The sequence below is a fragment of the Bos taurus genome, chromosome 11 (genome assembly GCF_002263795.3).
Source record: "Bos taurus isolate L1 Dominette 01449 registration number 42190680 breed Hereford chromosome 11, ARS-UCD2.0, whole genome shotgun sequence".
Taxonomy (NCBI): Eukaryota; Metazoa; Chordata; class Mammalia; order Artiodactyla; family Bovidae; genus Bos; species Bos taurus.
In genome coordinates this window covers 67,973,823-67,999,500 of record NC_037338.1, presented here as the reverse complement: position 1 = coordinate 67,999,500, position 25,678 = coordinate 67,973,823, and the positions used below count along the sequence as shown (strand labels likewise).

The 25,678-nt window shown below is 44.5% G+C and overlaps 1 protein-coding gene across 20 annotated transcripts in view; it reads left to right on the top strand.

The window, feature by feature from the left end:
* The first annotated feature begins 8,155 nt into the window (after positions 1-8,155).
* AAK1 (AP2 associated kinase 1) overlaps positions 8,156-25,678 on the top strand; it is a 171,749-nt gene continuing 154,226 nt past the window's right edge. For all 20 annotated transcript variants that reach the window (XM_059891794.1, XM_059891793.1, XM_059891798.1 and 17 more), the window contains exons 1-2: positions 8,156-8,320; positions 8,620-9,007. In XM_059891794.1, coding sequence (XP_059747777.1) covers positions 8,842-9,007 — 166 coding nt within the window. In that variant the 5' untranslated portion in view covers positions 8,156-8,320; positions 8,620-8,841. The remainder of the gene's footprint in view (positions 8,321-8,619; positions 9,008-25,678) is intronic.

Genomic DNA, 25,678 nt, shown 5'->3' with positions numbered 1-25,678 from the left:
CATGGGGTTACAAAACCGCTGGACACAACTTAGGGACCAAACAACAACTACTAAACAATGACAATGAAAACAATGATCACCATCCCAACCTATCAAAATGTAATAGATAGCCACTGTGGAAAGCAGTATGCAGTTTCCTCAAAAAAATTAAAATTAGAACTACCATATGATCCAGCAATTCCACTTTCTGGTATTTAATCTGTAGAAAATAAAAGAAACACTGATTCAAAAAGATATATGCACCTCCTTGTACATTGCAGCATTATTTACAATAGCCAAGCTATGTAAACAACCTATGTTCATTGATAGATGAACTGATAAATTATGGTATATATATACAATGGAATATTAATCAACCATAAAAAGAAGGAAATCTTGCCACATGTCACAATGTGAATGGACCTCAAGGGCATTATGCTAAGTGAAGTAAGTCAGACAGAGAAGGACAAATACTGTTTGATCTCTGTTACACATATGTGTAGGGCTTCCCTCGTGGCTCAGAGGTTAAAGCGTCTGCCTGAAATGTGGGAGACCTGGGTTCGATCCCTGGGTTGGGAAGATCCCCTGGAGAAGGAAATGGCAACCCACTTCAGTATTCTTGCCTGGAGAATCCCATAGACGGAGGAGCCTGGAGGGCTACACTATCCACAGGGTCGAAAAGAGTTGGACATGACTGAACGACTTCACTTTCACACATATATGTATATATCTCTTAGATGCACAGAACGGGTTGATGATTTCCAAAGATGGGAGGGGTAGGAGGCAGAAAGAATGAACTGTTATCTCCTTGTTGTTTAAATAAATTGAATTTTAACAGAAGATGAGGACTGAGAGCTGTCTATTGGACATGGTAACGTGGAGAATTGGTAGAGACAGCAAGAATAGAAAATTGCATTGAGGTATTTTGCTGGAAAGAGGTACAGAAAAATGGTAGTTGCTGGAGAAGGATGAGAATTCCAAGGTAAACTTAATTAATTAAGTTTAGTTAATGACATGAAAATACAGGAGAAGGGGAAATACGAGAGACCTAGAACATGTTTCAGCTGCTTTTCATGTTATCTAAGAGGACTCTTATATTTTATTAATATATTATATATTAATATATACTTTATTAATCCCTTGAGATTCACTGGTATCAAACTTGGACTTTCAGATCTAACAACATCTGTGATGAAGGAATTCTGCTAAAAGAACATTTCTATGCTTAATCAGACTTTTAGAGTTCAAACTAATTAGGAATCATCAATCTAATAAGAAGGATTGAATATGTTTCAGCTAATTTATTTTATTTTTCATTAAATTACAAATTCATTTGTTCAAAGTATTTACTGAGCACTCACTATGTTATCACCAGGGCTTCCCTGGTGGCTCAGACAGTAAATAATCTGCCTGCAAGGTGGAAGACCTAGGTTCAATCCCTGGGTTGAGAGGATCCCCTGGAGAAGAGAAAGGCTACCACTCCAGTATTCTGGCCCGGAGAATTCCATGGACTATATAGTCCATGGGGTCGCAAAGAGTTGGACAGGACTGAACAACTTTCACTTCACTTCACTATATATGTGTGGGAGTTGGTTGCTAAGGAAAGAAAGATGAATGTAAACCAATAATGACAGTACAAATTGATATGGGCTATAAATGGAGGTATAGTCATCCCTCAGAATCCGAGGTGGGTGGGTTCCAGGAACCCTCTCAGATACCAAAAATCTGCCAATGCTCAAGTATTTGCACATAACCTATGCATATCCTCCCATATACTTTCAGTTCAGTTCAGTTGCTCAGTCGTGTCTGACTCTTTGCAACCCCATGAACCACAGCACGCCAGGCCTCCCTGTCTATCATCAACTCCCAGAGTCCACCCAAACCCATGTCCATTGAGTCGGTGATGCCATCCAACCATCTCATCCTCTGTCGTCCCCTTCTCCTCCTGCCCTCAATCTTTCCCAGCATCAGGGCCTTTTCAAATGAGTCAGCTCTTCACATCAGGTGGCCAAAGTATTGGAGTTTCAGCTTCAACATCAGTCCTTCCAATGAACACCCAGGACTGATCTCCTTTAGAATGAACTGGTTGGATCTCCTTGCTGTCCAAGGGACTCTCAAGAGTCTTCTCCAACACCACAGTTCCAAAGCATCAATTCTCTGGCACTCAGCTTTCTTCACAGTCCAACTCTCACATCCATATATGACCACTGGAAAAACCATAGCCTTGACTAGACAGACCTTTGTTGGCAAAGTAATGTCTCTGCTTTTTAATATGCTGTCTAGGTTGGTCATAACTTTCCTTCCAAGGAGTAAGTGTCTTTTAATTTCATGGCTGCAGTCACCATCTACAGTGATTTTGGAGCCTAGAAAAATAAAGTCAGCCACCGTGTCCACTGTTTCCCCATCTATTTGCTATGAAGTGATGGGACCGGATGCCATGATCTTCGTTTTCTGAATGTTGAGCTTTAAGCCAACGTTTTCACTCTCCACTTTCACTTTTATCAAGAGGCTCTTTAGTTCCTCTTGACTTTCTGCCATAAGGATGGTGTCATCTGCATATCTGAGGTTATTGATAATTCTCCCGGCAATCTTGATTCCAGCTTGTGCTTCTTCCAGCCCAGTGTTTCTCATGATGTACTCTGCATAGAAGTTAAATAAGCAGGGTGACAATATACAGCCTTGATGTGCTCCTTTTCCTATTTGGAACCAGTCTGTTGTTCCATGTCCAGTTCTAACTGTTGCTTCCTGACCTGCATATAGGTTTCTTAAGAGGCAGGTCAGGTGGTCTGGTATTCCCATCTCTTAAAGAATTTTCCACAGTTTATTGTGATCCACACAGTCAAAGGCTTTGGCATAGTCAATAAAGCAGAAATAGATGTTTTCCTGGAATTCTCTTGCTTTTTTGATGACCCAGCAGATGTTGGCACTTTGATCTCTGGTTCCTCTGCCTTTTCTAAAACCAGCTTGAACATCTGGAAGTTCATGGTTCATGTATTAATAGCTGAAGCCTGGCTGGAAGAATTTTGAGCATTACTTTACTAGTGTGTGAGATGAGTGCAATTGTGTGGTAGTTTGAGCATTCTTTGGCATTGCCTTTCTTTGGGATTGGAATGAAAACTGACCTTTTCCAGTCCTGTGGTCACTGCTGACTTTTCCAAATTTGCTGACATATTCAGTACAGCACTTTCACAGCATCATCTTTGAGGATTTGGAATAGCTCAACTGGAATTCTATCACCTCCACTAGCTTTGTTTGTAGGGATGCTTCCTAAAGCCCACTTGACTTTACATTTCAGGATGTCTGACTCTGGGTGAGTGTGAGTGATCACACCGTGATTATTTGGGTCGTGAAGATCTTTTTTGTACAGTTCTTCTGTGTATTCTTGCCACCTCTTCTTAATATCTTCTGCTTCTCTTAGGTCCCTACCATTTCTGTCCTTTATCAAGCCCATCTTTGCATGAAATGTTCCCTTGGTATCTCTAATTTTCTTGAAGAGATCTCTGCTGCTGCTGCTGCTGCTAAATCACTTCAGTCATGTCCGACTCTGTGCGACCCCATGGACTGCAGCCTACCAGGCTTCTCCGTCCATGGGATTCTCCAGGCAAGAACACTGGAATGGGTTGCCATTTCCTCCTCCAATGTGTGAAAGTCGAAAGTGAAAGTGAAGTCGCTGAATCGTGTCTGACTCTTAGCGACCCCATGGACTGCAGCCTACCAGGCTCCTCCATCCATGGGATTTTCCAGGCAAGAGTACCGGAGTGGGGTGCCATTGCCTTCTCTAGTCTTTCCCATACACTTTAGATCATCTCTAAATTACTTAAAATACCTAATACAAGGTAAATACTATGTATGTAAATAGCTGCTGGCCAAGGTACATTCAAGTTTTGCTTTCTGGAACTTTATATAATTTTCTTTTCTGAATATTTTCCGTCTGTACTTGGTTTAATCCTCCAGTATGCAACCCTCAAATATAGGGGGCCAAATGTACATCCAAAGTGCCGTAGTAACAGTAAGTAGCAGGACACAGCAGACGGCGTAGTTGAAAGATTTATGGGGCAAATGAAGGGAGAAGGGGTCTTAGATCTACAATAGAGCACTGGACTGGAAAATGTTGAGAGATTCTTGTAAATTTGAGCTTTATAAAAACAGCGAATGCAAAAAAAAAAAAAGTCAGTAGTAAATATCTCTGAGTGATTTTATTCTGAGTTGACTTCTATTCTTCATACTGTCTTTGATGATTATATAATTACTTTTCTACTCAGAAAACAAAACCAAAAACCAAGAAATCTTTTTGAAGAAAATACGTGGTTGTTACTCTGTCCCTTCTGCTGAACAAGGGTTCTCAAACTTGAAAATGTATCAGAATCACCAGGATGGGTGGTGCCAAGAGACTGCCACCTCTGCCCCTCCCTCCTATTCAAAAGATCTGGGTGGGGCCTGATAATTTGCATTTCTAATAAGTTCCATCAGACTAAAAGACGGCAACATAGAATGGTTATACGGTGTCCAGAAAATGACTGGGTTTGAGGTCAGTCAGATTGTAATTCTGGTTCTGCCCTTACCAGGCTGTGTGTAGCCACAGTTGACATACTTTAACCCCAGTCAGCCTGTTTCCACGTTGATAAGTGTCTTGTGAAGGCTGCATGATACGATTAAATATCCACTGCAGTGCAGGCCTTAGTTAATGTCCTTAAATAATGTTGGTCCCCTTCTCTTTGACTTCCTGTAAGGAATTAACCACACATTGGCCATAACTGGGTTTTACTGTGACATGGTTTAGCCATATCACAGGCCAAATTATTTCCTCCAAACCCAACAAACCATGTGCATTCCTCTGCTACTAATAAAATTTTCATAGTTCATTTATAAAATTCGGGAAAATAGTATTGATAGAATAGTATCTACTTTGATATAATAGATAATAGTATCTACTTTGCAGAGGTGCAGATCTGCATCTATAAGGATTAAACAACGTAATGTGTTAAGTGCCTAATTCAGCAATTAGCATGTGGAAGATACATAGTAAATATCAGTTTCTTTTCCCTTTTTTAAACAATTCATATATTTATTGGGCTGCTTGGGTCTTTAGCTGTAGAATGTGGGATCTTCATTGCATCACGTGGGATCTTTCTTTGTGGCCCAGGGACTCATGGGCTCAGTAGTTGCTCTGAGGCATCTGGGATCCTTAATTCCCCCAATTGGAATCAAACTTGTATCCCCTGAATTGCAAAGCTGATTCTTAACCACTGGACCAGCTAGGTAGTCCCCCCTTTTCCTTTCAATTGGACATTTCTCATTAGTATCTCTTAGAGCAAGTTCAAAATGGTCTATAATACCTCAAAACAATCTTTCCACCCTCATCAGATTGTTTTCTGTGTCACATTTAATTTGAATTCGATTATTTGGTTTATTTAAATACTGATAAGGACACATTCTATATAAACTATCATATTGGATGTTCAAGGAGATAAGTAGATGACTGTTACCTGATTCTGAGTAGAGGTGACAATATACTTGAAAAGTTGAATAGAAATGCAAGGCCAGGCTGGACAAATCATACTTCTGTAAGTGTGCTAGGAATCTTGAGATTACAGTGGTTGATCTGATTACCTTGCACTAAGAACTAGAGGATTACTAAGCGTTGTAAGAGAGCTATTGCTTTTTGGCTGCGAAAATAGGTCCAGAGTTCTAAGGGGTCTAGGGACACAGCTATGGGGTGGTAGAGGTGTCCTGTCTCCTGGTCCCATGCTGCTTATAGATTTGCTTCTTACTTTAAGTAGGCAGTATGGTGTTGCTAGCTAAGCACTGGGTTCTGCAGCTAAAATGTTTGGATTTGAGTCCTGGTTTTGCCAGTTACTATTTGTGTGACTTTGGGCAAGTCACTTATCTCTATGCTTCAGTGCCCCATCTATAAAGTGAAACTAACAATAGTACCTTATTTCATAGTGTTGTTATGAGAATTCACTAACTTAATACATGTAAAACATTAAAAATTGTGGTTTTGTCAGTATAACTGCCATTAGTCTCCAAGAGAATGGAAGACAAAAAAATCTAGTCTTCTGTTTTTTCCTTCTTTTTCTTCTTTGTAAAACTTCTTCCCTCAGATTCTGATCAAAGCATCCAGATGAACGCTCAATGAATACAAGTTAGCTACCTTAATTCTACAAGATAAAAACACATTTTTGTATCTTAGAAGTAAGACTGGGGATCTGCTGAATTCTGGCCTAGTCTGGTTAACAGGAATGTCTAGGAAAGTAAAAACTGAGATAGCAACAGATTCTAGGACCCAACAGGTCTTTAAAAAAGCCAAGATCAGTAGGTGCAGAGAAAGATGGAGGTCAATGAATCTAATTCAAATTAGCTCTCCCATCTATTTCAAGACCTATTCCAAACTTCCTTGGGAAAAAATCCAGCCTTTTAAGGAAAGTGCAGAGAACATGCCTCCCTTGGGTTTGTTTCGAGGGGCTGTCTTAGCAGGTGCTGCGTTCTGCCCTGGAGGTGGCTGCGCCGATTTGTGAACTGAGGTGACAACATCGACTCCCTCCGGAAGAAAAGATGCTGTCTTTACACAGGAAGTTTAACTGATAGTTTAACTACGATACTACTTGAAACACGATGAACAAAAAAGAGGAGGAGGACAACAGGGAGAAAGAAAAGAGGGAGGAGAAAAAAGAGGAGGAGGAGGAGGAGGAAGAGGAAGCAGCAGAAACCTCTGTCAATTCAGTCACAGTTCAATTTAAAATTTAAATTTTACTTAAGAGAAACCAAGAACACCATCCCCCTAACCTCACCACCCGCCCGTCGCCCCGCCCTGGAGCACCTTTTTCTACTCTCTTCAAATGCCTGCAGAAAAAATTCTAGGACTAATTTACAAGCCAAAAGGGCTGTCTCAGAAATAGGGAGCAAGTGGAGGTGAGAAATAACTTATATTCAGGATTTGAAAAATTATGGATCTGGGGAGCGGGGATGCGAAAGGATTTGGCACTACTGTCAGCATCATCTATCTGGAAATCTAGGGATGGAGAAGGGTACCAAGAAGGGTCCAAATCTTCTGCCTTTGGCAGATGGAAACCACACTGTCCACCTCCATTCTGCGCACTCGGGCGTTATCAGGGTAAAAATAAGCATCAAAACGGGAATATTGAAGAGGAAAGATATAACAGTCAGTCTAGAGTTCTCGTGTGGGCGGGGGTTAAATGAAGGTCAGGCAAAACCACAGCATCAGAAAAGGTGGAAGAATTAAGGATCACCGTCAGACAAGCCCCGAAGTTTGGGGTCGAGCCAAGGGTTTGGGTCTCCTGGTAGCCTACGATTTGCTCCGCACATACGCTCTCTAAGTTTCTCAGTTTGAGTCTCGCCTGCAAATTTCCTGAAAAGGCACCGTCTTATTAAGGGTTTTCACAGTGCCTAGCTCAAAGCTGACCGCTGAGCCTGTTTTCAACATCTGTGAGCAAAAGCTGCTTTTGAAGTTGGGAGGAGGAAGGGCTCTGGTTTTATTTATGTTAGGGTTAGCTTTGAGGTGTGGCCAGGCACCAACGGCCAGCGAAAATTTCCCGATCGCCCTCGGTCTTCCACCTCTGTCCAGGTGACGTCGGTAAGCCCCGCAGGACCCGCTAGGGGCTAAGCGGCTAAGCGGCGTCCTTCAGGTGTCAGCCTCGATCCGTTTGGAAACCACAATCCCCAGAATCCCTTGTGCAGGGAGGTCAAGTCACAAATAAGATGGCTCCAGAAGGGTGGAACATGCAGCAGGGTGGAAACCCTAGTCCCTGGCAGTTTCTTTACCGGATGTGTTTAAATAACCAAATCCCACAAATGCACCACCCCGCTAACCACCTCCGTGGCGGAGAAGGCCACCGCAGCCGCCTCTCTCGCTCCTCCAGGGCATTCTGGGAGTTGTAGTCCAGCCGCTAGGCTGCAGCGAACTACCTTTCCCATGGTGCTCTACGGATCGGGCAATATCAACGTTCTTTTCCAAAACTCTCTCCGCACTGAGACCCGGTTTCCCGACTCCCCTTCTCTCCGACAACGCGTTCTCATTCTTGGTGACAGAGTGGAGGCCGCCAGGGGCCTCAGCCCCTGGCCCTGCCGCTCGGGAAGGCACTTCCGGCGGCGGTTCACTTCCTGGTTGGGTGGATGGAGCCGGGCGGGAGCGCGCGCGGGGGAGGGGCGGCGGGTCAGTCTCCGCCGGGCGCTCCGGGGATCAGCTGGCGGGCGGGCGGGCGCCGAATGCGGCCCCGGCTCTCGCTGCAGCGCCTCCTCCTCTCCGCGTCGCAGGCCGGCCCGGCGGCCGTGACAATGTTGCGGGGCTGGTAGCTGGGCGCCGGCCGCCGAGCCATCTCAAGTGGGTGCCGCCGGGATGCTGCCTCGCGGGGCGGCAGGGAGACCGGGGAGGAGGGGAGGCATTGCCCGCTGGGTCAGCGCTGCCCGGGGCGGCCCGAATTCCTCCTTTTTCAGAGCCCAGGGCACGGGAGTCCTGGGTTCTGGGGCCGGGGATGCGTTTTCAGCCCCAGGGTTTTTCTCTCTAGGAAAATTCATGAAGCGTTTCCCCAGGATGGTGGCTTCTGCTCCCCCTAGGACTCAGCAGTTGAATTTTTAAGTGTGTTACTGATTCATCCTCTTTCTCTCCCTCTGTCATCGCAGGTTTAAACTTACACGAATCGCTCTCTTGAGGAGGAGGGGACCGCCGCGCGATTGACACGCATATTCCTATAGGCATCCTCCCTCAGCCCCCACCCCCACGGCCGGATTCGGGTGGCTCCTCTCCGAGCTGAAATCCGAGAAGAAATCTCCTTGGATCTCTTGTTTAAAAAAAAAAAAAAATCCAGAAACCGTCGGTATTTTGCTTTCCTGCTTCCTTTTCGCATGATGAAGAAGTTTTTCGACTCCAGGCGAGAGCAGGGTGGCTCTGGCCTGGGCTCCGGCTCCAGCGGAGGAGGGGGCAGCACCTCGGGCCTGGGCAGCGGCTACATCGGAAGGGTCTTTGGCATTGGGCGACAGCAGGTCACTGTGGACGAGGTGCTGGCGGAAGGTATGGTGGGACTCTTTCGGTGCGCCGTAAATTAAAATCTTGTGCTGATGCAGCAAGACTCTGGTTTCCAGTTGTTGAATGTATGAATGGCTTTTGCCCAGTTCACCCATCCTTCTCCCTCCCTGTGAATCCTTGTCCTTGAGAAATTTGAAACGGGGATTTCAGAGTGACAGGGCTTTATGGGGTGGGGGGAGTTTGCCAGAAATTGTTTACCTCGGTGGCCTTTTATTTAAAAAAAAAAAATTGACGGGACAGTTCTTGCCTGCCTCATGGAATTGTGAGGATCAGACGAGAAAAATGTATGTGTGAAAGTGCAAAGCTTCACATCAGATGTAGGGTGTGGGGCTTGTGATGCTCCTAAAACTTGAAATACTGATGTGAGGGCTGCAGGGTGGGGTTGGAGAACCTTTAAGAGGGTTTCTCCTCCCACCCAACTTTCCCTCTCCCTTGAGCAGGGCTTAGAGGAAGAGAGGGTTTTCGGGGAATCAGAATGTGTTTTTCCAAGAGCCAAGGCACTTGGTGGGTTTGACTAGGTTTGTTTCCTGACCTAACTGTAATCAGGTCCCCAGGATACAGTTCGGATAACAGAAATTACATGGAATGAATGTGGTTATTTTGAAATCGGTCCAGTGGGCCCTTCTTCCTATTCTTGTCTTTTGATTTTGGGGTGTGTGAGTGTTTTGCCAAAAGAATTACTTGTGAGTGGCATCTGATTTTTGCTTTTTCTCTGTTGGAGAGGATGTTATATAGATCTACTATGTAAATTCCCTACATGTGTGTTCCTCTATATCTACAGACATGTAGGTATATATCTTTATCCCCCAGGCTTTCTGGAAATTATTGCATGTCTCTTTTGGTAACCTTAACCTTGACCTTCATAATTATGCCAGACTCATACTTTTCACAGCCCATTGCCTGCCGAGTGTGCTTTTATTTTTAATAAAAGCAGCAATTTCCTTGGCATGAAGCTATTCAAACTAATTGGATAGGGCCAACCTGCTGTAGGTTGTTTTATCGGCTGACAAGGGATGGGGGAAGGGGAGGCCTGTATTACTGCAGCATGGTGGGGGAACAGTTCAGTTGCTGGGGAAGGAGCCTTTTTGCAAGCTAAGGTTGGAGCAAGGGTCCTGACCCGGGCCTGGGAACTGCCTGTCACGGTGAGTGTTGCTGCTGGTGGGCTTGGAGGAGGAAGAAGCTGTGTCAGGCTCTCAGCTTGTATCAGCATGGAATTCAGCTGGGCCCAGTTTTCTGGGCTTATGGCTGAAGTCTTTACTTTAAAAACAGTGTCTTAAAAAAAACATCTGGCAGTGGATGTCCTTATGAAATTGACGCGCTTTTCCATTCTCAGTGCTGCTCTAGCTGGACTTGATCCGGGGTCTGAGTCACTATCCCTTTGGATCCTTCCTTGTGGGCTTTGGTGCAGGATGGGAGATGCTTCTGTGCCCGCTGCCAGCTCCGCACCCTTGAATCTGATCTGTCTCATCCCTGTGCCAGAGCCCTGGCCCGCAGTGGGATGGAGAAATGGAGAAGTGGTGTGTCTGTGAGAGAGAAATTGGGAGGAATGAGGGGGCACCAGCTCCTTCCTTCCCTCTCAACAGCCTCTACTGACCTTATAGCCCAGAAACATTTTGTTCAGCTAGGATGTTGTCTCGTTAGAGAGGAGGTAACCCTAAGTGGTGCCACTTCTCAGAGTCTGAGTTGATGGGGAAGAGAAAAGGCAAATTTTCCATCTCTGCTGCCCTTTTCTTCCCCAGAATTCATCCCTGAGAACTGTACATCATGCCCTTTTATTTTTAAATGGAACTGAGAGCTTGCAGCTCCGTGTTCATTCATTCATTCAACAAACAGTGATAGAGTGTCTGCGATGTACCAGGCACTGTGCTAGGTTCTGGGGAATATAATTTAAAACTAGATGCTAGGATTTACATACTACTTTGAGAGATGGAAAACAGCCAGTTAAAATCAAGCGATATGAGCCATCATGGAAATTAACTTAGGGTGCAGTTTTAGAGTGCCAAGAATTGCTTGCTGCAGGAAGTGACTGACTGAAGGATGAGTTGGAATTATCCAGGTTCAGTGTCAGCACAGACACTCAGAGTAGCAAGAGGGAGGGCCATGGAAAACTTGGTTTGGCAGTGTTGCCCTCTTTATGTTCTTTGACTCTGATTGAATTTGAATTTGTGGCTCTTAGAAATCTATTGGGCTTCCCAGGTGGCACTAGTGGTAAAGACCCTGCCTGTCATGGCAGGAGATGAAAGAGACATGAGTTTGATCCCTGGGTCAGGAAGATTGCCTGGAGGAGGGCATGCCACCCCCTCCATTATTCTTGCCTGGAGAATTGGTGCTAAGCATTGGTGGGTCAGTGGTAGAATTCTTGCCTGCCATGTAGGAGGCCCTGGTTTGATTCCCAGCCAATGCAAAAGCACTACTATTTGGGCTTCCCAGGTGGGGCTAGTGGTAAAGAACCCTCCTGCCATTGCAGGAGGCATAAAGAGACACAAATTTGATCCCTGGGTCAGGAAGATACCCTGGAGGAGAAAATGGAAACCAACCCCAGTATTCTTGCCTGGAGAGTTCCATGGACAGAGGAGCTTGGCAGGCTACAGTTCATGGATTCACAAAGAGCTGGACACGACTGAGTGACACACACACACATGTATATAGCTATGGAGGAGCCAGTATACAAAGTGCCTGTGAAGTACCCACCAAGTACAAAGGTACTACTAGGGTCTGAGAAGGAGGATACAGGGAGGTTTAAAGTGTAATGCCTGCCTTTAAGGAGCTGTCAGTGAATTTAGGAAAACAAGACAAAGGCAGACTTTCACTCCTACAGTGAGGTGTTTACCAGCGCTGTCTGTGGAATCAGGCAGTGAAAGTGAAAGTCGCTTAGTTGTGTCCAGCTCTTTGGGAGCCCATGGACTATACAGTCCGTGGAATTCTCCAGGCCAGAATACTGGAGTGGGTAGCCTTGCCCTTCTCCAGGAGATCTTCCCAACCCAGGGATTGAAACTAGGTCTCCTGCACTGCAGGCGGATTCTTTATCAGCTGAACCGCAAGGGAAGCCCGGCAATACTAGAGTGGGTAGCCTGTCCCTTCTCCAGTGGATCTTCCCGACCGAGGAATCGAACCACGGTCTCCTGCATTGCAGGTAGATTCTTTACCAACTGAGCTATCAGGGAAGCCCCCAAGGAATCAGGCAGCTGCTGCTGCAGCTGCTAAGTCGCTTCAGTCACGTCCGACTCTGTGCGACCCCATAGACGGCAGCCCAACAGGCTCCCCTGTCCTGGGATTCTCCAGTCGAGAACACTGGAGTGGGTTGCCATTTCCTTCTCCAATGCATGAAAGTGAAAACTGAAAGTGAAGTCGCTCAGTCGTGTCCGACTCTTTGCAACCCCATGGACTGCAGCCTACCAGGCTCCTCCCTCCATGGGATTTTCCAGGCAAGAGTACTGAAGTGGGGTGCCATCACCTTCTCCAAGGAATCAGGCAGATCCAGGTTCAAATTCTGGATGTGTTCTCGACCAGCTGTGAAACCTTGGGTAAGACATTTCCAGCCTGTCTTCGATCTCTCTGACAGTGGTAGTCAAAGTGTGGCACCTGGGTCAGGAGCTTGTTAGAAATGCAAATTCGGGCCTCACCGCAGAGGCTGTGTGGCTGTGGGGTTTTAACAAGTTCCTGAAGAGATTCTGCTGCAAGCTGAAGTTTCAGAGCCACTGCCCTAGGGAGCAGTCTTGAAGATTAAATGAAGCGACATATGTAAATTACTCAACATTTTTCAGATGTTGAATATTTGGGAGCTATTATTTTTCAGCCATATAGGCAGATAGTTAAGGAGGAGTAGGGGCAATGTGAAGGCTAGCTTGACTGCAGCTACTCCCCGCCACCGTCCCCCCCAGTGTGTGTGGGCAGAGCCAAATGTTCTTTGCAGAGGCCTCATGGCTCCTTAAGGGATCAAGAGATGTTTGGGGTAGCTATGCTCCTTTGAGGCTCCAGGTGCTGACCTAGCCACCCATCCTAGCCAGGGGTGTCTCAGGCCGACGAGAGTCGTACATCAGGTGCCCAGGGCAGTGGCCGGGTAGTTCAGGGAGGGGTGAGGTGGTGGACTTCAAGCACAGACCCTGTTACCACCTATTCCCACTGACCATCCCTCTTTCTCTTATGTCGGTTTGGTCTGTCCTTTATCGGGGGGAATCGCAGGAACCCCAAGGACAAGCTGCTGGAGCGGAAGATCAGTGGCTTCAGCCCTGCTCACCCTGTCTCACTAACTAGTCCTAGGGGGGTTGTCTGGGAAAGTGAAGGCTCTCCATCACCAGTTCAGAGGATCTGGCTTTGTCTTGGCTGGCTCAGGGTTGGATATTGTTTCTCTAGCTTCCTCAGGAAAGATACCATGATGAGATACTAAAACATGTCTGAGGTAACGGGCATGGGATGTCAAGGGAAGATCTGGTTTAAGCTTCCAGAACAAGCTCAGTGGGAAAAGTGGAGCAATGCTCAAAGGAGGTCTGAGAAGCTATGCTTTTATCACACCTTGGCTAAATGAGGCTTTACATCTAAGCTCCAGACACAGGTAAACGTTGACTACCTGCTGTGTCCAAAACAACATTCCAGAACTGCGTAGGTTTATATAAGGTGGACCAGGGGGCCCTCAGGACAGTATTTTGACCTCCACTAAAAGAATTCAGGTCTAGGGTTAATGAGAACTACCCAGTTAAGTCTCTGTGGCAGTAAACATTGACAGTTTCTCCTACTTACAATGCAAAGTAGTGACATTTAAAAAATACATTTGAAACCAGCTAAACCAACAAATGTGTGTGTATCTATATATGTGTATGTCAGAAATATGTATTAGCAGTATCAGAATGATGCAGGCATGTATTCATTTAGGGAATGTCAGTGCCTTCTCTGTATCAGGCACTGTATTAGATTCCAAAGCTAGAGGATGAATGGAACTTGGGCCTGGCTCTTAAGGAGCTCATTGTTGTTGTTCAGTCAGTAAGTCATGTCTTACTCTTTGTGACCCCATGGACTGCAGCGGGCGAGGCGTCCCTGTCCTCTACTTTCCTGAGTTTGCTTAAATTCATGTCCATTGAGTTGGTAATGCCATCCAACCATATCATCCTCTATTGTCCCCTTCTTCTGCCATCAGTCTTTCCCAGCATCAGGGTCTTTTCCAGTGAGTCAGCTCTTCGCATCAGGTGGTCAAAGTATTGGAGCTTCAGCTCCAGTTCTTCCAGTGGTTATTCAGGGTTGATTTCCTTTAGGATTGACGGGTTTGCTATAAACCAATGAATAATCCTAAGATAAGTGTCCAGTACTTAGCATGGTCCTGGATATAGAGTAGATGGTAAAAAGATGTTATGAGATGATAAAGGAGAAAGGCCCTGGGGTGGAGGGTTTCCAGATGAAGTGTCATTTAAACAGGAATGTAAATTACCCAGAGGTTCCCAATGAGGGTTACCCAAGCCTTTCCAAGCAGAAAGAATAGTGTGTGCGGAAGTGTGGGGTGGGGAGACAGTGTGGTGAGTTCTGGGAATACCAACTAGTCTGGTGGTGTCATTTTGGTTGGTACAAGTTTCCCTTCCAGAATCAAGGAAAGAAGGATACAATGTGATAGAAGGAAATTCTTTTCCATTTCTCCCTGGCTGCGCTGGCTGCTCGCTTTCCCCAGTGGCCCTGGGCCGTCCGAGTAACTGTTGCCTAGCTGTCCAGTAGGCAGTGCTTCCTTCTATGCCTCAGCCCTTTGCCAGTAGTGGGGCGAGGAGGTGGCTGGTGTCTGGGGAAGAGAGGTCCTGAAGCTTCAAATAGATGCAAGAAGCTTGAAGCTGAAGCAGGTAGGGGAGTGAGATGACCAGTGTTACAGGAAGGAATGGACAGGGGAGAAAAGGAGCATGTTTGACCAGACCAGGTGTGTTGGAGAGAAAAGAAAAGGAAATCAGGTCACAGAGAGCTTCAGTGGCAGGCTGGGAGGTTGGCTAGAAGCCTGTGAGGTCTTCTCTTGACGCAATCACCAATTTGACCCCTCCCACTTCAGATGTCTTTGCCTGCTGGGAAGTCTGGTCTTTTAGTGGCAACTGCAGATTTTCAGGGGGTGGTTTGTGAATGGTGTCTTCTTCCTGGCTTCAGGCATGATGACGGTTATAGCTTTGCTAAATATAGCCAAATCTAGAATTCAGAAATGAAATCCAGAATAAGCCATTGCATGCTCAAAGCCTTTCCTTTGGTCTTTCTAACAAAGTCAGGCTCACTTAATGAGAGGTTGTGAAGAGAGAGAATCAGTTTCCCATGGGTTCTGAGTAGGAGGGTCTGGGAGGAGGCTATACTTATACCTCAGGAGCTAAAACTGTGGGTAGAGTACACAAGAAAAGCTCAGTAAATACTAATAAAGTACACATGAAAACACACTCCTGCATCAGAGCAGTCATTTTAACTTGCCGTCTTTGAAAGTTGACACTTCAGAAAGGGGACTGACTGTGCACCTTCATCTTGTCCTCTTCAAAGGATGGATGCTTAAGAAATCTCTGTGACATCTGCATCTGCAGGAGCCAAACAGTGATAATCATAGGAATGGAATTGTCTATTGAAGTAGCATCCAGCACTTGAAGTAGCAAAGCGTGGCCTTGAGCCTCCTTTTCTGGAGCCATCTTCCGGTGTGTTCGGTGTGGTGGTGGGAGCCCTGCGGGGTGATTGGGAGACCTGGGTTTGTTGGTTCAGTAATCGTCCGTGAGCACCCACTCTGTGCTGGATATCATGCAGTGATTAAATAAGACACGGTTCTGCCTTGAGGAACTCACACTCACAGAACTTCAGACACACGAACGAATAGCTCTCAATGCTAAGATAAAGGGTGAACAGGGCCAGGGGGACAGACATGGGGGACCATTGATTTTTGGGTGAAAAGAAGTCAGGGAAAGCTAACGAAGGGTGATACTTGAAATGTGTCTTCAAAAATAAGAACTTATTGCTAGATGGACAGGGTCAACAGAACATTCTAGGCAGAAAGAGTAACACGGCCAAAGATACAAAAGCAGGAAAAATGCACTGCTCACTGCGAGCTGGGTGTTTTGAGGCAACGGTGGTCCACGACTGTGCGGTCCAGGACTAGTGGTTCCGGACTGTGTGGGCCAATGAAGTAGCCGCTAGCCGCATGTGGCTATTAAAATTTAAATGATCTGAAATAAAATACAAACTTAGTTCATCAGACCACTTTTCACTTGCTTAGTAGCTGCATGTGGCTACTGCCTACAGTTTTGAACAGCACAGATGCAGAAAATGTCGTCATCTCAAAGTTGTAGTGGGCAGTGTTGGTTTAGAAAAACAGTCTCATAAACTTTTTTAATAGAATAGCACTGTCGGTTTACAAACAGTCTGTCCCTTCATTTATGTCTGTCTGTTTATTTATGTCACGTCCTGCTATTGTTGGCTGGACCCTGAAGGCACAGTATATACTTAAAATGAGGTGCATCACTTATGATAGTGGATGCAGATCCATACTTGAAGTCACCTCAGTCAGGTATGGGTGAATCTTGTCATGTTTTATTAGACTGTGGTGGTTTCTGCATTGTCGTGTGACTAATGAAGAGGATGCCCGGAACATTGTCTTGTTGCTCATGTATGCTTGTGTTATCTTTTATCGAAGGTTTCTCTCAGGAATCTTTTTAATCCCCTTGTTTGTTTTATGAGGGCTAATCCATTTAAAACAAATGTAATCAGTAAAGGCACTTAACTAAGCATATGGATGGTGCATCTCAGCCTCTGCTGCGGAGCTTCCTTCTTCCCCCAGGATCCTGTCGTATTTCTCTGAGGTGTGTGACTGCCATTTGGACTCAATGGGAGTGCTAGAGATGGATTTTGTATTAACTATTAGTAAAGATGAGGTCTTGTCTTTTTTTTTTTAATCTTGTTTTTTAAGATGACAGTTACTATAAATATTCTCATGTTTTCTTTCTAAACCCAGTGGATTGTTGTACCTCTGAAGACCACTGGTCTAGAGCAGTGGAGCAAGGGTGATTACACACACCCCCCCCTCCCCACCCCGTCCCTGCAACAAGTAGCAATGTCTGGAGACATTTTTGATTGTCACATGTGTGGGTGCGTGTTCAGTCGCTTCAGTCATGTCTGACTCTTTGCAGCCCTATGAACTGTAGCCCGCCAGGCTCCTCGGTCCATGGGGATTCTCTAGGCAAGAATACTGGAGTGCGTTGCCATGCCCTCCTCCAGGGAATCTTCCCGACCTGGGGATCAAACCCGTATCTCCTGTGGCTCCTGCATTGCAGGTGGATTCTTTATGCTGAGCCACGGGGGAAGCCCCCTTTGATTGTCACAGGACGGGGTAATCCTGGCATCTAGTGAGTATGGGCCAGGGGTACTGCTAAACATCCCACCATGCACTTGATCCCCTACCCTCAACAGAGAATTATCCAACCCCAGAAGTCAGCAGTGTCAAGGTCTTCAGCATGATATGCTGGTCAGTGTCGGGAAAGAGAGGAGTCAGCACGGCTTAGAAGGGTCTAGTTTGCTGTGTGACTCAGGCATGTCACTTAATTTTTAAATTCATTTTCTCAGAATCAGCAAGCCAGCAATCTTTCTTAACTTACTATGGTTAAAAGTCTCTATGTAATTTTCTGTGTAAAACAACTACTTCCAGAATAAACCAACAAACACACCAGCAGAGGTAGAATGGCAGGTCTGTGTGGGTCCTGGCTGAGGAGATTCTAACAGTGCTGTCTACTGACTATTTGTGAATTATGAGCTCAAAAAAATTCTCCCCAAATTCCCATATCTGAGCAACCCCAAAATGGGGTTGAAGCACTTTCTGAATTGAATTACTCAAAACAAGGTTCAGTTGGGAAGGGATAATAAAGGTCAGAATGTTATGAGAGAAGATATCGATAATCCTTTGTACGAGGAAGAATTTTCATGAAGAGTCTAATACTTGCAGCTAATGATCTTGGGTTCAAGTTCCTCCACTTACACTACTTATCCATCTGGCTTTGAGGTAGTTGTTGAACCATCGTGAGCCTCTGCTTCCTGGTTTGTAGTAAATGTCCTTCTCTCTCTGTTGGGTTGCTGTGATCATGAAGTGAGAGGCTGTGGGTGTAACACAGAGTGCATGAGACACAGCTAGCCCTGCCAGCCAGGAGGAGCAAGGTTTACTAAGTGTATTTTCTCCCAGCTCTGTTAGAAATGCTGTGGCAGAGAAGTAATGGAAGCCTCAGATCCTGCCCTCCCAGTTGACGTGACCAACACATGGGAAACGAGTGCACCCCACAAGACAATAGCTACTGAAATGCTGGAGTGTGTGGTGTAGTCTCTAAATTTTGGGTGGCTGAGGGAAAGGGAGCAGTGAGGACTGAAGTGGTTAGACGAGGTTTTCTGGAGTGTCATTGTTCTTGAGTCTTTTCTCTGGGACTCCGTCTTTGAGGAACCTTGTTCTAGGGAACACATCTAGTTCTGCACCTTTGTACATTATATTCTTAGTAAAGTTGAAGTAAGTGTTGCAACATTTTTAGTCTCTTTTGAGGAACAAAGTTTTTTACATAGATAAATCATATGTTCCGTGTGTACACCCAAAGCAAAACTTTTTTATTCTATGTGATTTTGAATCACTCAGGAATAATGGATATTAGCACTTTGAGGCTATACTGCCTTCAAGATTTTGTGCCTACTTTCTCCCTCTGTTGCAGGAAGGGGGACCCCTTCCAGGACCTGAAAGAGGGCTCTTGTCTAACACTTGGAAATGAATTGTCCAATGAGACACACATGCTGACAAAGCAAGAGCCTCTATTGGAAAGGGATGCCTGGGTGGAGAGCAAGAGGGCAAGGGAACCAGGAGAACTGCTGTGTCATGTGGCTCTTAGTCTCGGGTCTGATGCCGATGGGGTTAGTTTCCGGGTTGTCTTTGGCCAATCTCTTTGACTCAGGGTCCTTCCTGGTGGCACACCCATTGCCCAGCCAAGATGGATGCCAGTGAAAAGGATTCTGGGAGGTGGTAGGACACATGGCCTCTCCTTTTGACCTTTCCTGAGCTCTTCCTGTTGGTTGTGGCTTACTAGTTCAGTGTTCCCTACCAGGACCTCCTGTCGTAAAATAATTCATGCAGATGGTTACTATGGTGCCTGGTTAAGGTGGGCGGTTTCAGTCAGTGTGTTTCCCCTAATACCTCCTTATTAGCTTTATGGCATTAGTCTATTATGTACTTTAAGCAGTCTCAGTTCTTCTGTTGAGTTATGAACAATTGTTAGGAAAGAGGAATCCTTCTGCCTGAGACTTGAGCCTTGACAGAGGGCGAGTCCCCAAGTTGGAACAAAGTTAAAAGAGTAAAAACTTGGAGTTTCATTTGAGATGCGCTGTGAGTGAATCAGCTTGATCTGGCCATTTTTCTCCTTGGGCTCTGAGTTAACTTTGGCAGCCAATGGAAGGCCATGCCAGTTGAAGCTGTGTCATTTATGATTTCTGAAGAGCCAAGAGATTGTTAGATGAAAGAGTTCATGGCATCCCTATATTATTGTAATAAAAGGCCAAGCATAGCATTGATGTTGGATTATCATTTGTAATTATAATGATCTTAAATAATGATGCCTTTCATCTGGGGCTTGAGTCCTGGAGAAAGCAGTATAATGCCATGTAATTGTTTGGCGCCTGTTTTTAAGGACGCTTATAGCTATTGTACTAGGACCTTTAGAGTGAGAGAAAGATTATTGTCCTTCTGGAACTGAGCATGAATTTGAGAACAAAATGGAGACTTTATTACCCTTCAGGGACAGGAAGAAAGAAGAGGGGCCTCCCAGCTTTACAGAGGTGGCACGTCTCCTGCTAGTATCCTTGACTCATTTACCCTGGTCAGTGAATCTTCTTGGTTCAGGAAGTGCTGATTATCTTACGGGTTTGTTAGACTTGTTTAATTTCCCCTGGGGGTAGCCTCCTAGCCCTGTTTCACAGACCTTTGTCCTCTACTGTTTTTTAGAATCCCTGGAATCTTGGTGGTCGGGGAGTGGACAGTGTTGGAAGAAATAATTCTTTCTGACCTTTCGGCTATGGAAAACCCTGTTTTTACCAGAAGGTGTAGCTCAGTAAAGATTGAGGAAAACCTGATGTTCAGTTCTGTCTTTGCTCCTTGACTGCCTAGATCAAGGGGAGCACCATGGTGTTCTCCTTAGAGGACTTTTCAGAGTTAGTTTAAAAGCATGGGTACTGGAGGTGGGCAGTCCTTGGCTTGAATCCTGGCCCCATCCCTGTGATGGTGGGGAATTTATTAAGATCCTGGCTTGTCATTTACAAAATGCAGATAACACCCTGGGTGGTTGTAAGAATGGATGAAATTCTGTAGAGCACCTAACATAGTGTCTAGCATGTAGTCAGTCTGCAAACAGTAACTCTTAGTATTTAGGTGCATGAATTTTGTTTTTATCAAGCAGTATTTGGTTTGCTGTGTAAAACCTGGTGGAGCTAGAGTCTTGGTGATAAATGAATAGATAATATTTATAGGTAGATATCTGTATCTTCTATATCTATATATCTAAATTTTTCACAGTATCTACAAAACCCCAGGATGAATGAGAGGAGAAATTCAGATTTTATTTTATTTTTTTCCCCACTTAAAAGCCATGTGTGTTCAGCTAACTCCCCCAGCCTGTCAGGTTGTTGTTAGTATCCTGGGTCTCTCTGCCAGAGGAATGCCTGCCCTCCAGGCGCACGTCCACCTTCACATCTTTGTGCTCTAACACAGGTCTCCTGTTTCATTCAGGCCTGTGCTCCCACTCATCTCCCATGAACCATGGATTTAGCTGTTTCCAATGCTCTACTGATGGTGTCCCCTGCATCTGAGATCCCCTTCCCAGCCCACCCACCTACCTTAATCCACGGATCCTTTGTCCTGCCTCACCTCAGTACTCACTGCAGCTGTCAGATGGACATTCCTTCCTTCTGTCCTCCAGTGCCTGTCAGTCTTGCTGGCTCTGTTGACTCTTTGGGCCTGTAATCTCACACTTTTATTTTGCTGTTTCTTCAGTTATATCTACTTTCTAGTGTAAGATAGATAGTTCTTAGGAGGCAGGATATAAACCTTAGATTTATTTTGTATGCAATTAAGAACTCTTAAATTTGAACAGTGCAAGGGTGGGTATTGGAGAATAATTCACTGGGCAGGCACTAGAACTAGATTTGAGAGGTATAGACCTCCTTTATCCCTCTTTTAATTAAAAAAATAGTTCTGTATTTGGAACCTCATTACAATCATAAGAAATCTTCTAGTTTTTCAGTGAAGTTGAAAAACAACAAAATACAAAGCAAAATAGGACATCTTCCAGAAAATCGTGTAAATCTCTCTTTGTTGATTGGATTCTATTATGGGTACCTAATACTGTCAGTCTCAAAAGTAGAGCTGTGAGGTATAAATATCTTAACTTTATAAAGGAACTCTAAAACTAAGGTTAGGTCAAGTATCAAAAACTCAGATATTACTGGAATTTATCTTTAAGCAAGGCATGCATTAATTTTCTAGCTTGTGTAGTTGTAGAAGTGAAATGAAGTGAAAGTCGCTCAGTTGTGTCCGACTCTTTGTGACTCCATGAACATACAGTCCATGAAATTCTCCAGGCCAGAATACTGAAGTGGGTAGCCATTCCGTTCTCCAGGGGAATCTTCCCAACCCAGGGATTGAACCCAGGTCTCCCGCATTGCAGGTGAATTCTTTATCAGCTGAGCCACAAGGGAAGCCCTGTGTAGTTGTTGGCCTGCAATAAATTAGACAGTGACTCTCAACGTGTGTGCAGGGTAGTGAGCATAGGGGCAAGGGGCAGATAGGGAGGGAATGTATAATTTGGAAATGCCCAGTCCAGCCAGGAAAGAAGGGAACCTCAGTGAGAGTGGGGAGTGGTGGTTTTACCCTCTAAAGAGTCAAATTGTAGATGCAAGGGGTTGAGGTGGGGAGAGGACATGCGATTTTTATATCTGTCAAAGAGGATATGGCCTTTGAAAGTTTCATAAATATGGCACAAGCAGTTCAGTTGTAAATTGAGTCTGGAGAGGTGCTGCCTAAAACTAATCCCTGTGTGTAACTTTTGGAACAGATAGGCACTCATTTAAATCTCATCTCAGGCCTTTCTTGACCATCCATTATAAGGAACCCATCATGTTTTAATTTGCCAGGTAGCACATGTCAGCTGATTTTTCTTGCTCGTTGTTTATCTCCTCCCCACTAGAATTTCACCTCCATGAAAGCAGAGCCCTTGACTGACTTGTTTGCTGCTCTGTCCCCAGTGCCTGGCTAGGGCCTGGTACATCTAAAAGCTCAGATGAAAACCAGCTGAATGAATGAGTGAGCACATGGAGGAGGCAGAAGGAATGGCTGAGGATATGGATGGAGAACTGGGAGAGAGTGAGTGAGGGAAATGAATACTAAGTAGATTTAAAAGTAAGAAGGGTGTGGATACATCAGGGTGTAAGAAAGCAGAAAGGTCACCCAGGACGAGGATGGAAGAGCATCTCTTGGATTTGAAAATACGGGGATCATTCATGAGCTTTGTTAAGAACATTCTAAGTGGAGTGATGGAGTGGAATCTAGGTGGGAGTGAAATGAATGAATGGGAAGTGAGGGGGATGCTGAGTCAGGAGGAATTTATTATTATTAAGTGGTGGAAGAGTCTTGAGTACATTAAGTGGAAAAGAAGTGGCCACTAGGGAGGAAGTTGGAAATGTAGTACGGGACGGTTACTATTGAAATAGGGCTGAGGAGGTGATGGCAGGTCATGGATGGAGTCATGGACTTTTATGGAACAGATGACCTTGAAGAGGAGAAAGAGCACTTTATTCACTGACCTGGAAGGAAGAGAAGTAAGAATGGGGGTGCAGGAGAAGGAATTGGTGAGGTTTGGCAAGTTGAGGGAGTTCTTGCCTCATGGCTTCTGTTTTCTCTTGGATGATGTGGGATGGGAGTTGAGTTGGGGGTTCAAGAGAGGAAAGAAGGATATGGAGGAGTTTCCTAGGTTTATGGAGAGAAGGACTGAGACTAAGTAGAAGAATGGCCTGGTCATATGGAGAGCCCATTTGAGATGACTCAAAATAAGAATACGTGTTGTCCTGACCCCTGAATGTTTTATCAGTTCTGAAAAATGCACGATTTTGAATTGGGCTTTTTCTGAAATGCATTATGTATTTCCTGTCTTCTAAATTATATGCCACTGGGCTTCCCTGGTGGTGCAGTGAGTAAGAATCTGCCTGCCGGTGCAGGGGACACAGGTTTGATCCCTGGTCCCAAAAGATCCCACGTGCCTAGGAGCAGCTGAGCCCTTGTGCCACAACTGCTGAACCAGCACTCTAGAGCCTGCAAGCCAAAATTGCTGAGCCCTCGTGCTGCAACTGCTGAAGCTCGCTCGCCTAGAGCCTGTGGTCCGCAACAAGAGAAGCCATCACAATGAGAAGCCGGCGCACCGCAATTAGAGCCCATGCAAAGCAACGAAGACCCTGTGCAGCCAAAAATAAACAAATAAAAATTAAAAGAATTATATACCACAGAGGCAGCATAATATAGGCGGAAAGTACCCTTGATCTGAACCTGTCTGGTGACCACCATGCCCTGGATTCTGGACAAAAGGCTTCCCAGCTCTGTCCATCATCAGGTTCTTGTCTGTAAAATGAGAACGAGATGATGGTGAATTTGCTTTCTCTAACATCTTCCTGTTCTCTTATTTCTCAAATGCATTGTTATTAGAATGTTCTTGTTTTGTTACAGATCTGTTAGGGCCTTTGCATGATATGGGCGAGACAATTTGCTCCTGAATAAATTGGCCCTGGGTTGCTAGGCTTTTTGAATTTCATGTTGTGCTTTTCAGTGTTTTCTGGTTCCTTTCTTAAAAGATTGTCACCTGTCACTTCTTACTGCTACCAGAGTGTCTTCCTGAATTAGTGCCTCTCTAATTTGCCGCTTTTAGTCTGCTGTGGACTTTGAAACTAGGTGACTAAGCTTGTTAGAACCTTGTGTAACAATAAAGAGCCTTTGAGGGTCTAAAATTTAATTAAAGTACATGAGCTGCTGAGCATGGGCTTCAGGTCTCTTGTTGGCACAGAAACCACTTTTTTATGTCTGTTCTAGAAATGTTGAGTTCTAAAGAGATAACGAGTTACCATTTGATACTTATTATTAATACAACGTATTTAGAATCTTTTGCCTGAAAAATTGTCAATGCCGTAGGGCCTTCGCTCTTCCATTTTCCTTTTCATCTACTGTCCTTTCTCTTGCTGCCTTCTCAGCCCCTTCTCCACACTTCTGTGGAAGGCAGTATTTCAGGCACCATTAGAATACGATTGTAGTCATTCACTTTTGGCTTATTTGAAACCACAGAGATGGTTCCAGGATTATAACCCACTGTTCAATCCTTTATCTGTTTATATCTCAATAAGAGCCCTGCTGGAGACCCTCATATGGTATTTGGGGTTGGACCTGGAAGACTGGAAAGAATGAAATGAATGCTAGTTCCATGTATAATCTTTGGGAGATATGGAAGAAAGCAATCCAGAAGTATTTAAAAGTTTCTTAGAACAAATTAATCCATAGTATAGTAGAATAATCAGAAGATAAAGCCAGATAAAAAGAGTAAATATTACCCGTAATCCCATAGGTTACCTTTGTTAACGTTTTGGTGTGTATCTTCCAGACTTGTTTCTCTTTTTTTAAGAATAAGAATATGCTTTACATCATCATCTGTAGTTTGCAATATACTTAGCAATATATCTTGTCTTTTGTGTTAAATGTAGGCATCAACAGTTTTAGTCCATTGTGTGAATGTTTTGTGATTTATTTAGTTAATCTCCTATTAGACATTTAGGTTATTTATAACTATTACAAAACATCCGCAATGAGGATGTTTTTAAAGCCTTTGGGTACTTGTTCTATTACTTGCTTAGAATAAATTTCTTAATGTGAAATGGCTGGATCAAAAGATATGCATGTTTTAGCTTTTGGTACCTATTATGAAATAGCCTCTAGAAAGATTAAACCAATATATACTTCCACCAGAACTGTATCTTTTTATGAAGTTGGACATGTTTTCTTTCTTCCTTTCTTTTTCTTCCTTCCTCCCCTTTCCTTTCTTCCTTCTTTCGTTTTTCTTCCTTCCTTCTTCCTTTATATATCTTTTGTGGTGAATTTTTTATGTTTCTTTATTCCTTTCTATTAGGGCTCTCATCTTAATGATTTATAGAAGCGCTTTACCTATTTAAGATAGTGATCGTGTGTGTGTGTGTATCAGATTTTTGTTTTTCTATTTTATAATTTACCTTCTGTTAAGGTGGGGCTTTTGCAGATATTTTAAATTTTTGTGCAGTCAAATATGTCAGTCTTTATGATTTTTGTCTGCAGTCGTACTTGAAAAGGCCTGAGGAGAAAGAGCCTGTTTCACAGAGACTTTGTGAATTTGAAGTTTATCTTTGAGCGATAGAGAAGCCACGCAGTGTTTTTAGAAAGGGATGGCATGATCAGATTTGCAACGTGGTTATATTTGTGGAGGATGACAGGAGGGAGCAGTTTAGAACATTTAGGAGGCTGTTGCCATGATCCAGGTGAAAAGCAGTGAGGGTTCGAGTGGCAGAGTGGCGATTGGAACAGAGAAGAGTAGAGACAAATATGTAGGAAGCCGTGTCATCAGGACTTGGTGCTTGATTGGATGGGTTTAGAGA